The sequence below is a fragment of the Centruroides vittatus genome, unplaced genomic scaffold (genome assembly GCF_030686945.1).
Source record: "Centruroides vittatus isolate TY-2023 unplaced genomic scaffold, ASM3068694v2 contig_717, whole genome shotgun sequence".
In the NCBI taxonomy this organism is placed as follows: domain Eukaryota; kingdom Metazoa; phylum Arthropoda; class Arachnida; order Scorpiones; family Buthidae; genus Centruroides; species Centruroides vittatus.
The window spans coordinates 3379936-3393895 of record NW_027122456.1 but is presented as its reverse complement, the minus strand read 5'-3'; the positions used below and the strand labels follow the sequence as shown (position 1 = coordinate 3393895).

The 13960-nt window shown below is 24.5% G+C and overlaps 1 protein-coding gene across 3 annotated transcripts in view; it reads right to left on the bottom strand.

Moving 5' to 3' along the window:
- Positions 1-13960, bottom strand: part of LOC136980697 (inositol-trisphosphate 3-kinase B-like) — a 75804-nt gene that overhangs the window by 3221 nt on the left and 58623 nt on the right. The window contains exons 1-6 of one of the 3 annotated variants that reach the window (XM_067276881.1): positions 8259-9236; positions 7553-7655; positions 5663-5806; positions 3896-4023; positions 3386-3535; positions 811-912 (exon numbers count right to left, since the gene is read on the bottom strand). In XM_067276881.1, coding sequence (XP_067132982.1) covers positions 811-912; positions 3386-3535; positions 3896-4023; positions 5663-5806; positions 7553-7655; positions 8259-8447 — 816 coding nt within the window. In that variant the 5' untranslated portion in view covers positions 8448-9236. Of the gene's footprint in view, positions 1-810; positions 913-3385; positions 3536-3895; positions 4024-5662; positions 5807-7552; positions 7656-7958; positions 8216-8258; positions 9237-13960 lie in introns of those variants that run through there. The other 2 variants (XM_067276882.1, XM_067276880.1) reach the window with 2 other exon arrangements.

Below are 13960 nucleotides of genomic sequence, written 5' to 3'. Positions count from 1 at the left end.
AGATAAAATATGAAAGAATAATAATAACTATTTTAAAGTCTCTTTAATAATAGTCATTATGATTACTAAATACTCAATTTATTTAAAGAATAAAAAGAACAGAAATGGAATGAATAGTATCTTTGTCATGCATTCCAGTTTGAAGATACAGTGATAAATTTTAGAAAATGACTACACTTTTATAATTCTATATTGCAAAATGTCTTTGAACATGTAAAACTATATTATCTCTGTTTAATTTTAGATTTAAACAGTATTACAGTATCAGAAACATATTTAACAATTTCAAATTTGAATGTATTTTCAATTTCAAATATTCATGTTGAATATTTATATAAATACCCCAGTAATAATTTTCTTAAAAAAGAAAATTTCCTAAAATATTCAATATGTCTTTTTTAGTTCCTAATTTAAATTCTTGGAAACAGACTTAACTTTTATAGAATCTTTAATAAATTTGATTTTTTTTTAAAAACAATCACTATATTCTATATCTAAGAAAATATTGTTAGAATTATGCTGTGAACATTTTATTATTTTGACTTATTGTAACAATTCCTTGAATTTGTGTTAATTTTGTATTGAAGTAACTTACTTTCAACAGCAACATATTTATTTTTCTTCCATTTCAAATTATATTTTACAAATTGCTTCATGTATTGCCAGCTTTGTAATATTAATTTAATATTAATGGCCATACTTAAATTCGTGTGCAAAAACATTTAACTTAAAGTAAACAATTATTCTCTGGAATGTGTATCTACTTATCACTACTTATTTATCATCATGAAGCTTTTAATTATTAATTACCGATGCATGTGGATATCCATTAGTAAATATTTCTATAGCAGAAGACACTTGTTCTTTGCTTTTAGTTGTTTTGAAATCTCTACTTGATGTACCATCAGGTTGCTGAAAAAATACATATATACTTAAATATATTTGAATTCATAAATTAAAATAATATTAAGAGTTTAACGTATATAAAAAATACAATTATTATATTATAAAAATTCAAGATTTCCAGGAAAACCTGTAATACTTGTATTAATGTATAATAAATTTATATAGTATACAGTATATTAATTATATAAACATAAGTATAAGAAAATCAAAAGTTAATTTGATGTTGAAAATATGATATAAAGAAAAGTATTGATAGTAGTAATCTATTTTTATACTCTAATGAAATATATTAGTGTTACAATAGAAAGTTATATTGTTATTTAAATTATTTAATAGTCTGTTACTACAGATGAAAAATACTTTAAATAAGATATACCAAATCTGGTATGGTATAGTGACATTGCAGGACATGCAGATGCTATTTCCATAAAAAGTATTGGCCAAATTTCATCATTATGGCACATTTGGGAAGGGATGCAAAAGCAGTTTCCTTTGGATAAGTATATGTGTTGCAGCCAAGTTCTAGATATAAAAGTGGCCACAATTGATGAACGACATTCTTATCAGTTAAAATGGTCATCACCTTGCCAGTATGAACATTTCTTGTTAACTGTTTTATAAAGCAATGGCAATGCTGTGGCCTCAACACTTTTGTCATACCTCAAATGAAAAAGCAACAATGCCTTGAGTCAACCACTTTCAAGATGGAATGCCTGCAAATATCAAATGCTGCATTCAGCAGTTTCCTCCAATATTTCACAAGTTGTTTAACAGAGTGATTAGCTGTATGCTTCTAATTTGTTTACACAACCTCTTTAATCAGTCTGAAGATGATACACTGCATGACTATATGGTGGTTGTTAATTTTGAGCAATAATATGGTCATTACTGCTTTTGCAAATGTCCTTGCAAAAACGTGAAGCATGTTATTGCACGAAATCAACATTTACAGTCATTCGTGTTCATATATTTATTTGCTTTCCAGATACGTACTGTATTTCTGCTAGGGTCTTTAGCTCCAAACAAATTTAAATTTGTGCATGTCAAATTATCATCGGACAATTTCAGATTATCAGGTACAAGATTAATAAGCTTGTACTGTATTCAGAATAGCATCTTAATGTTTCTCACTTATGTAAAGAACTTTGATAGAGGTTTTATAACAGAAATTTTTTTTAATGTTCTGAACATTTTTAACATCAATACAATGGTTGTTCACTTCATAAAATGTTAATTTAACCAAATCTTTCAAAGATATTTAAAACATTCAAATAATTTAATTGCCATGAATATTGAATTGGTAAGTTTTTCATAAAACAAACATCTAAAATTTACAAACCGATGCTTTACTCGATATAATTCTAAATATAAAATCCTTTATATTAATTTTTTATTTTATTTTTTAATGATCTGTAACAAATAGAATGGTAGATAAAAGGAACTGTTGATTTATTTAATGGATAAAAAGCTGAAAAAATAATGTCTTTTGATTAAAGTCATTATTTATTAGATTATATTAAATAAAAATTCTTGATTGAATTTGTTTTATTACTGTAGTTAAAGTTATATATTTTAAGTAGTTCATCTTTTATCATTATATTTGCTTTTTGATATTTTTTTATTCTTCACATATTTTTTATTTAAAAATTATTTCTGTTTATTTTCAATTTATTTTATTTTTGTGTGTGATTTAAACTAAAAATTAAAAGTAACTTTAATTTCTCTTTAGAAACTAGCTGAAATTGCTCTTTTCAGAGTAAAAGTTTTTTTTATAAATTTTAAGTGTTTTTATCTATACACTTATCGGAAATACAGAGAAACTTCTTAACGAAAGAATTTTTTCATTTCTATATTAATTTTTTTTATTAATTATACAAAATTATAACCTAAATTTTAACAAGTAATTCATTTTATATATTTTTTTAATTGAACCTGATATGATCTTCTATAAACTTTATTGATTGGTAGTTTTTAAAATAATATATGTGTTCATGTTAATTATATTCTATATATATATATATAATTTTTATTCAATATCTTTAAACAATTTTTAAACAATTTTATAGTTATTCTAATACATATTTATAACCAAATGAAAAATTATAAATTTTAAAATCCGACATTTAGAAATGGCATAAATGATTTTTAAATTTTTTTATTAAAAATAAATTATTAAATTATAAAATGAATTGAGAGTCTTAAGCTCTCAATTCATTTTCTAACAAATTAATCTTCTTATTTAAAATATCACACCTAAAATTTATAAACTAAACTATTTAATTTTCTAAAGAATTTTTTGTATTTTCTGTAATTTTAAAAATGATATTTGCAAATAGTTTATTTATATAAATTATTATTAATATTGTCAAGATGGAAAATAAAAAAGTATTTTTAAACAGAAAATTTATGATAATTAAGTTCCATAATTATATCATTATTTTCAAAAGAAATTAAGATATACTTGGTAATTTTTATTTACCTTTATTCCTTCTATCCGAAACCCAAGACTAGCTGTAGAACTAATAGTCTCTCTCCAAACCATGTATCGTGGTTTAGTAATTGCTTTCATCTTATTTTCCTCTTCTGTTGGCTCTTCGGTATCAATTTGGATCATTTTATCATACATATCCTTAAATATTTTCAATAAGTTATTTTAATTAGAGTATTTGATAAAAATGCTAAAAGTGTATGAAATAATATCAGTATTTCACAAAACATTTTTATTTTATAAGATCATAGTTAGTTAAGAAATACACCCATACCTCGCTTTACGGCCTAGATACAATGTATCTTGATAATCCACAAGTTAATTAAACTTAACTGTAAATAATACTAATGATAAGTATGATAAAACTATTGTTATTAATGACAAATACAGTAATTATTTTTTTTATAGTAACATGGAAATATTAAATCTTTGAAAATAACAGAATATGATTTATTTATTACATTTGATTTAAATGATTCCTGATTCCATATACATTCTTACCTTTCTTAACTTTGGTTTTTCTCTAGCTTTTGCTAATTCATCCTCTAAATATGTTCTTATTCCCATTTTAACATCCAAAACACATGGGTTTTCAAAGCCACCTAATAAATCTTGTAATTCTAAGTATACTGAAGAATATGTTAAAGAAAAACTTACAATAAAAAATCTCCATCTGAATATCTGTATAATTAAAAATCTACTACACCTCCACATATAGTTTTTATATCAAATTTAATTAAAATAAAATTTATAAAGAAAACTTTCACTACTGTTTTGCTTACAATTTTATTGTTATTCATAACAATTTCTCAAATCTAAAAAAAGAATGATTATTAATTTACAGTTTTAACTAAATATTATATATAAACTCAAAATAGTTTCAAACCTCAAATAATGAATTAAATTGCTGTTATCAATTTTTATGTCATCTGTAAACAAATGAAGAGAATTTGATAAACTAACATTCCATTTGCCAAGTGTTTTTAGTCATTAATTCATATATAGATAGCAAGGCTATGCATAAAAGGATTTTTGAGGATTTAACCCTGCGCATTTGGAAAAAATTAACAAATTATTATAAATAAATAAAAATAACATATTTATTTTGAACCGATTCTGTTTCTTCTTAGTCTACTGTATTGTGATAATTTATATACCTATAATTTTTTTAAAATTAATGAACTACATTATGAAAAAATATTTTTTTTCAAAACTCTTATTTTAAAAATACTGCACATGGACATGATACATGTTTTAAAACAGCTTAATAAAATAGAATTTTAATTTTATCGATAAACTACGCTACTTTAATTAAAATTTCATGTCAATTTTATAAATTTTTATTATAAAATAAACATTGCAAAAATTTTAACTTCACTGTTATATATAACCTTATGTGATGTGAATACAACAATATTTTGAATCTGAGTTTGAGAAATAGGTCATTCTCAAAATTTGCATAACATGTACTGTACATAAACAAAAGCAATGTTTAAAATATTATGTTAATAAACTTTCTTTATAACAGCATATAACAGATTTTAATTCAATAAATCTTTTAATACCAGTAGATTTGGCTCAAAAAATAATTTTTGTTAGCAATTCCTAATACAAAAAATGCACCAATGTATCAAAAAACTATGTTAAATAGTTTTTTGATACATTGCTTTTTTCTCAAATTTTCAATCTAATTATAATAATTATAAAATTCATTTAATTAAAATGATACTTTTGATTTTATTTTTTTGAGCTTATAATTTATATATTTTCATTCTAGAAGATCAAATCTTGTGTAAAACAATCTGTGTAAAAAAATAAATTTATAATTTAGGAAATGAATTTATTTAAATAAATGGTTAGAATTCAATCAATTTCAATGTTACATTTTATACGAATAGAAGGGGTAAACTATTATTATAAGCAAAACATAACACTTGATAAAATAGAAAGTATTTTGAAAATCTCTTTATTAAAATCTTTTGATTATTTAAATAGTTTCTATTAGAGGAAAATCTTCCTATATTTAAAAAAGAACAAATATATAGTAATTTGGACAATAAATATTTACATATTCAAAATGATTATTATTATTTAAATTTTTGAGTTCTAAGCAAATTTTTAAAGGTTTATATTTATATTAGTATATATTTTGAATATATAGAAGTTTCCTCTTGATGAAGAATATGGAACTATTTGATTTAAAGAAAATTGGCCAAGTCAGTGGTTCTTTGGACCATTGAAAATAGTTTACTATTCTATAAAGGATACTTTCACCATCATCTGATACAATTCTTCCTTTATATTCTGGAATGAATGATTTTAGACTATCTTTCATCAACTGCTCCAAACATATTTCTTCTCTTCCACATAGTTTTTTTAGTATTGTACCATGGTTGCCAGCCTTGAAATTTCCTGTGTATGATCAATAAAACAATAGTTAAAAGCAAGCACTACTTAACCCAATGACCTATATGTCAGTTTAATGTTATATATTAAATTACCAATTTTACATTTTAAAATTTCACATATTTATTATAATTTTATTTATCAATAATATAGGCCTTTCTTTTAAAAATTAAATATTTAAATATCTAATATATTAATACAAAAATATTCTATATTTGTGTATTTTTAAAATATATACAAGTCCTTGACACATCTAATTTAATAAAATATTAGTTTAGGGTTTGAAAAATTTTTACAGCTGTAAAAGAAACGTTTACTGCCTTTTTAAATTAAAATGTTCAATCTAATGACATATTTAATATTGCCAAAAACATTTATCTTTCTATTCCGAAAACTTCCTAGACAATTCGTGAATTATAATTTATGTACTTCTCAGTTTGGAATTAACTTTTGACAATTTTATTTTACCATAGTATACTAATCATATGTTTTGCATCCTAGTTAATTAGAATGCCTTTAGAAATATATATTTAAAAAATTTTTTAAATAAACAATGTTAAGGAAGTAAAATGAATTTTAAGAATGATCAAAAAGGTACTAGACACTTGTAATGTATCATTTGTAATATAGGTGAATAATGATTTTTAAAATAATGCAAAATTGTATATGATGATCAAAGTTTTTCTAAGAACTGCCTTCAAAAATAATTATTTTGCATTATTTAAACTTATATTTATTTCTAAATGATAAATACTAAATTCATAATGTTAAATCAATTATTTATTTATTTAAATTTATATTTCTGTTTTAATTTAATTGTAATGTTTTCAAATATGCAAACATTTTCTTAAAAATATAAACTAAAACAAATAAAACAAAAGCATTGTTGATTTTTAAAAGGAACAGAAGATATTTTTAAAACATCAGTTTTTAGATTATAAATTGTTTAATGTAATTTAGATGTCATTGTAATCAAGTCTTTTTTTTTTTTTTTTTTTAAAGTACTATATTTTAAATATTTTAAAATATATAAAAACTTAGAAAGTTTCATATTGCCTTAAAGAATTAAAAATATAGCCATATTTTTTTTTATAATAAAAGATATTTATTTAAATTAAAATAGCTTAAATCTGCAACAAACTAACTGGAAAATATGATTTTGGTATTCTAAATCTTGTAATTATTACTTCATTTCATAAAATTATATTTTTGAAATATTATTCTGATAATTTTTAATTAAATACTGTCAAAATTATTTTAATTATTAAATTAGTTTTTAATCAAGTTACTAAGTATTAACTTTTTATTAATACACTTTTATTATTTTATTATTATTATATTATATATTTTGAATATATTAATAACTGATATAGTACACATTCTTATGTTTTTAAGGCAATATAAAATGTCCAAATAAATATTAACTTTTAATGAAACATAATACATGAATTAATAAATGATTATATGTTTATTGAATATAACATCAACAATTAAAAATTTAATAAGGTAAGAAAAAATATAAAATTTTTAAATCAGTGAATGAACGAACATTTATTTTCTTAGAAAAACTAATCAATTTATTGATTAGTCTCTTATGAAAGAAGTTGTCTTATTGAATCTCTGACTGCTTTAACAGATTCAAAATTACTTTTAGTTAGCATTATTTCTAATATGAAAAATTAAATTCGTCTACAAATACACAAATTATGATATTACTTAACATTTAAAAATCCATAAAAATGACTAAATTACCTTGATGACCAGCAAGTTGTACCCAAGGATATCTTTGTTTTTTATAAGTTTGGACAAAAGGTGACCAGTGAACAATATTTCTTAATTTCTTCCATGCTGATGGCTAAAATAGAACCAACAAATAAATAAATAAATATGTATTTAATTATTGTTCTATACTAATTACTACAATATAAAGATTTATAGGTATCTGTCTATTTTAAACAAGTTACAACTTTATATAACCTATATCATATCTGAAATAATATTTTAGCCAGCATTACATGCAAAAAATACAGCATTTATACTTTTATAGGTGTTTTAAATTCTTAGTTATGGAAATATTTTCATGTTAAGAATTTAACATGAAAATATTCCTACTGTTAAGATGTTAAAACATATTACAAATGGATATTAATTACGTTACCTGGACTTTCTTGAAGATATCAACTTTTATAAATTCGAAACACGATTTATTTGACATGGTAAAAGTTTGTTTGAAAAGACCTAGGCTAATTTAAGAAATACCTTAATGTAAGAAGGCGGAATGGCAAGCAGATCGATAATATATGTGACGTAAATGAAAGACGACAAATGTTTTATCGGTTAGATAAGGAGCAATAAATCTATCAGAGATTTATATTTTTTAAATACAAATTTTCAATCATTAAATCTGTCGACTATATCTTTATACGATCGAAACGCAAAAACAAAAGAACATACTCACGCAACAGCCATTAGTAGATCCGATATGATTATTGGATATTCGTCCTTTCCTCCAACAAAAATGAAACTCGCAACCACGATGTAATCGTGACTTAGTCGCCAAAATTACGTTTCCGTATAATTTAGCGTCTATATCGTAAGTAATGCGAATGCTTCTCAAAACGGAAGTTTTGTTATCGCAATCTTTCATGGTCCGTCCACCGGTTGAAAAAACGGCCAGCAAATAAAAATAATATAAATATCGTCCTATAGTATTTTCTGCGTATTACGCATTGGATATTCGCGCGCACGTCACTTATTTATTCTCAACCAGATTCCGAAAAACTAAGTGGAGAGTGACTAGAGTAAAAATCCGTCCGACAACAGCAATAGCGTAGGTGTGCTTTAAAAATCGAGCTAAAAACGCGCGGCGGTAAACGTCGGAACGGAAGTGACATCGATCGAATTACACAACACATACGATAATTGGGGTCAGCATTAAAAACGGTCGGCAGAGAACTAGGGCAGAGCGAACAAAGCGTGAAAAATAGAGAAAGTATCATCTCATCCTCAATAAAAATAGAATGGAGGCCTACTGTATTCGGAGGCTAACAGCTGTTCCGTATCATCATCGATGCAAAAAGGAAAGAATTACCGAATAAAATTTACTTAACTATTTCCTAATTAGTAGTCTCTGCAATGAAAAGTTTCGCATCAATTTTTATTACGTATTTCGTCAGTTAATACAGACCTACAGATAAACTTTTAAAACTACTATTTCAAAATGATTTAAAATGGTGCAATTCATTCATTAACGACATTCGGGTCGATAATCGAACTGTCACAGTGGATCACTAGGGTCCTTTGAAGAAATCTCTCAATCAGATTAGCAATTAAGAAATAGCCTTGTAAAGAAACGCCAGGAGAATAAAACGCTACAGATTTTTCATTGCACTTACTTCGGATTATTAGCGATATTCTATTTTCGTCACTTTAATTAAAGGATATATTACATAATAACTTCGTTAAAATTTTTATTTTTACGAAAACGAATCGAATAAGAAATTCCCTACTTTCTAATACGTAGAAAAATTCCCTATAAATTATAAGGTAGAAAATTTTTAAACGTAGAAAGAATAGAAAATCCCGCTGGAAAAGTATTACTTAATTTTTATTGTCGTTACAAAAGAGTATTCAATTTGAAATATTCATAAATCAGCGAAAAATATAACTTGAAATTAAATGTTATTTTCTTCCGATAAAAATAAAACTTTATGCCTCTGCAACTTGTAATTAATTAAATAAATAAATAAAATGTTTTGTTTGACTATTTCAAAGTCAATCCTGTTTAGTAATTCAGTACGAGAGAGAATAAAAATGCGACAGAACCAGCGAATTACAAAAGTGTTATGTACAGGGACGTCGATAGTTTGTATGGGCCCCTTTATCCATTTCCTTTTTTTTAAGAAATGAAATAAGAATAATGTTTCTTTAATAACTTAATAAAAACGGCTTTAAAGTTTTATTTATTTATTTTTTGTTACTAAAAATAATCATTTATAGAAATAAAAACAACTATGGTCCCCTAAGTTTTTCACCAGACGCGGAAAAATCCCAGCTTCCCCTCTCAACGGCTCTTATTACCTGTAAATCGATATTAAATTTTTCAAGCTGGAAACTTTATAGTTTTCATTTTTTGTAATTAGTAAATTATTTCGAAGCAATTGAATACACGTTTAATCGCGGCTAATGACTATTGGAGCATTTTCCCTACATTTATAAGTTTAGATGAAGTATAAATACAGATATTACGCAATTTTTCACGTGTGTTGTAAAGTTAAGATAGTCGATAAAAGAATAATGATACCGGTTTAGAAACTCGTCACGCTAGTCACGATGTACTGTAAATGCCTCCTTGCATTATTTAATCGCAGCTAATAACAAAATTATACTGTTTTTAGTTTCCAAGTAAAAAAGAGAAAAGATACTGTAAGTTACTAAAACATGAAAAATAATTTTTAAAATGTTTTCTATTACACAACTAGAATTTACAACAATTAATCATACTAAAGTTTTATATAATTATGGTATATTAATTTTGAATTTACGAATGTATACATTTATAATAAATTGAATTATATTGGCAATCGGGAAAAATTATTCGATACAGATTGCCAAAAATAATCCTACTTTCATAAGACGACATTGACATTAACTTGAGATAATTGTAATATTAATTGATCAAAGTTAAAAGTTTCATTATCAAAATACGTCATTAAGAGACTTATAAAGCGATATCGAAATTGAGATGATCGATAGCCAGCAATTATTCTCGATTGTATGATTGAATTCGTAAAAACAAATGTAAAAAGTTTTGTAACTAAGTTTTGATTTCATTGGAAATGGCAGGAATTCGGCTTGAAGATCAAAATGAAGAAATATTTGAAAAACAGATCATAAACTGAATGAAAACGCACGCGAATGGGTGTTAAAGGACGGATGCAAAACTGGGTCAAGGAATGGTTCGGATTTGCGACATTTTCCGACCGAACGCATCCGTCCTTCGCTTCTCCTTACGATCAATAGGACGTCACTCCATACGACTCGCTCTATTCGTCGCCTTAATATCTTTAACGTAACATAAACAAATTATAAAGGTAAAAAAATCATGGTAATTTTCAGAATTAACAACGAAACGTGATTGATCATCTTTAAATTTCGTGTAAGATAATGAATTTTTGTCGTTTCGAGATTAAATCATTTAATAACTGTTTAATATTTTACGATTAAGAATAAAAAGTTATAAACACCCCGTACGAGAGTCGCGTGACATTCTCCATTATTAAATACCGGTTTTGTCGTCTATAAAGTATAATGCACTTTCGAATTACTATCGACATCTGTCGGCAATTACTAGAATTACACGGAAAATGTTGCGAATCTGTTTCGAAAAAGAATTTTATTTATTACTTCTAAATTTATGAAGTGAAAACGTATTAAATAACTTTGTTATAACCTTAAAAATTACTTTACTCATACAAAAAAACTGAAGATAATTACTTCGTAAGATATTGCATAACTCTTTCGATAACTAATAGATCAGTTATATTGGAATCGCTTTGAATTTTTTGTTTATAGTGTTTAACGTCATAATATATTGACCAATCGTGTTAAATTTACTGTATAATACTGTATTTTATTTTTTTATCTGCTAGAAAATAAAGGTAACTGAAAAGATTAGTGTGCGCTTTACTATTCGAGCCTCTAACAAGGTTCATCCGATTCGACATTTATCTCCCTCCAATAAAATATCTGATTTTAAGTTTCTAAGCCGTTAGAATTAGTATTATTTCCAAAATTATACGAATAACAATGTTAATAAGCTTCAATTTTAACTTTCAGAATATATTATAAACTAATGTTTTAACTTGTACTGTAATTACATTTTGAGACAATTTTTATAAGTAAAAGCTGTTAAAACAATTTATAGAATATAAAAATTTGCTTCTTATATTGTTTATTCACATATTATATAGGAATTTTGATATTGAATTTAAAAAGCATGACAATTTTTATTCGTGCATCTGTTTATTAAAGATCGCTTTTATATATTCAATTGCTAAATTTTCAAAGAATTCTCAACTTTTCGGTGTCAAAATACTCTTCTCTTGGTGTATTAAAATATGTTTGGGTTTTCTGTAGCTATATATAATACAAAAAACAACGGTGAATACATCGAAAGCTTATACACAGGCTAAAAATTTTAGTTCTTATCAACCATGATTAACTTATCTTTAAATTAGTGATGTTAAAAATGGAAAAAAGTACATTTATTATTTTGTTTTTGCTAAATATATTCTTGTATATTAAATTAAAATTTTATAATTTTTTATATTCTTCTTTAAAATTACTTCGAATTCTAAAAAATAGCAGTTATGAAGATACAAAAAATTCTTTGAACATCGCACTTGGGATGACAGTAAAATAATGATTACTTTATTATTACTTTTTGCTAAATATAAATTATAATTTTCTTATACGTAATATTAATCGGAAAGTAATATAACGCAAATAGCAAAAATGAATAAAGTTAATGAAAGTCATTTCTGTGGACTTTTTACTTGAACACCTTGATCTTTGAACTTTTTAGTGCTTTTCATTCTACAATGCAGCCTCATCATTTGAAACAGCAAGACATAACTGTAGTATAAAAACCGAATGTTAAGTTTCTTCTGTTTTTATTTAGCCAAGAACTGAATGTTGACTGATAAAATCAAGCTTCAAAACAAATAAATTTATAACTATAAATTGTAAAATTAACTAAATATTCTACTCAGCTCCTTAAACAATAAATCAATGGATGATTTATTGTAAAATTAACATAATCAATCTAGCATTTAACCTATCGATGATAAAGGCAGAGCTTTCTATTCATTGGAACTAATGCTTGTCAGAAAAATATTTCGATTTTATCTAATGTATAATTCCTAAACTTTTTATAGTATGAAATTCTGTAATCATATTTATCTCTACTTATACAATGATCCATGAATGATAATAGTATTATGCTCGAGCGAAACTAATTTTGGTCTTCATCTATATCAAACTAGAAAATTACTATTTTAATCCTCTTCTGTATTCATTAATGCATAAAGCATTATTTTTGTAGAGTCCGAAATTTTTTAAATATATTATTCTAAATTATATTATTATATAATAATATAATTTAAAATATATTATTTTAAATTAATTATTCTAAATATATGTAGGACATATATTTAGAATAAAATTAATATTCGATAATCTGTAAATATGTAGCAAATATTTTAATTGTTTTCACTGTGTAAAATTCCGATCTTTAACTTTGAAATACACCATAAAATATCAAATTTTCAAATTTTTTTGTTATCTAGTAAAATATTCCTTATTGTACTGTACTTAAGCAAAGTTCATTAACATTTTATAAATATCTGAAGAAAAACAATTTAAAAAAAGCTCAAGATAACAGTTTGAATGTTATCATGATTTATGGGTGGTTATGATTTACGCAACCATTTTATAAAAAATTTGAAATAACGCACATTACAATACTAATTATAGCAAATAAATCTTCTTACATGCATAAAATGAAAATATTGTATGCTCACGTCGCGCAGGCAAATAAAAGAATACAGAATTAATCTCTAATATAAGAAATGAAAAGAGTCAAGTCAAATATCGAGCGATTTGATTTAAACTGTAATGTGTCGATAACTTTCAGGGCGTTGTTTCATGAAAATAATTTTTCTTAGATTTATTTAAGAAAGAAAAAGTTCTTAGGAACTTTAGCACGAATACGACTTATACATAAATCGTTATTTTCCTGTAATTTCCCATATAAATGTATTTACAAAATTTATAACAAATCTATACTTTATAAAACAGTAGGCTAAGACTAGATTATTTATATGCTGTAAATGTATGCAATCCCGTAAAGCTGGATCGTTTTTAAGAATAAATTGGATGAAAAATATTAACTTTCAAATATATAAAATGTTCACATAATTATAAACAAATCATAACTATATCTTAAGACAACACAATAATAAAACTGCATGGAGGGTGGGCAATAAGAATTCTAATAAAGAAAATTTTTGGCAGTAGCATGCCTCGAATCTAACCTATATATAAAATCTATTCCTCGATCAAAAGTATTTTATGTACTATGAAATGTTTTAAATTTTT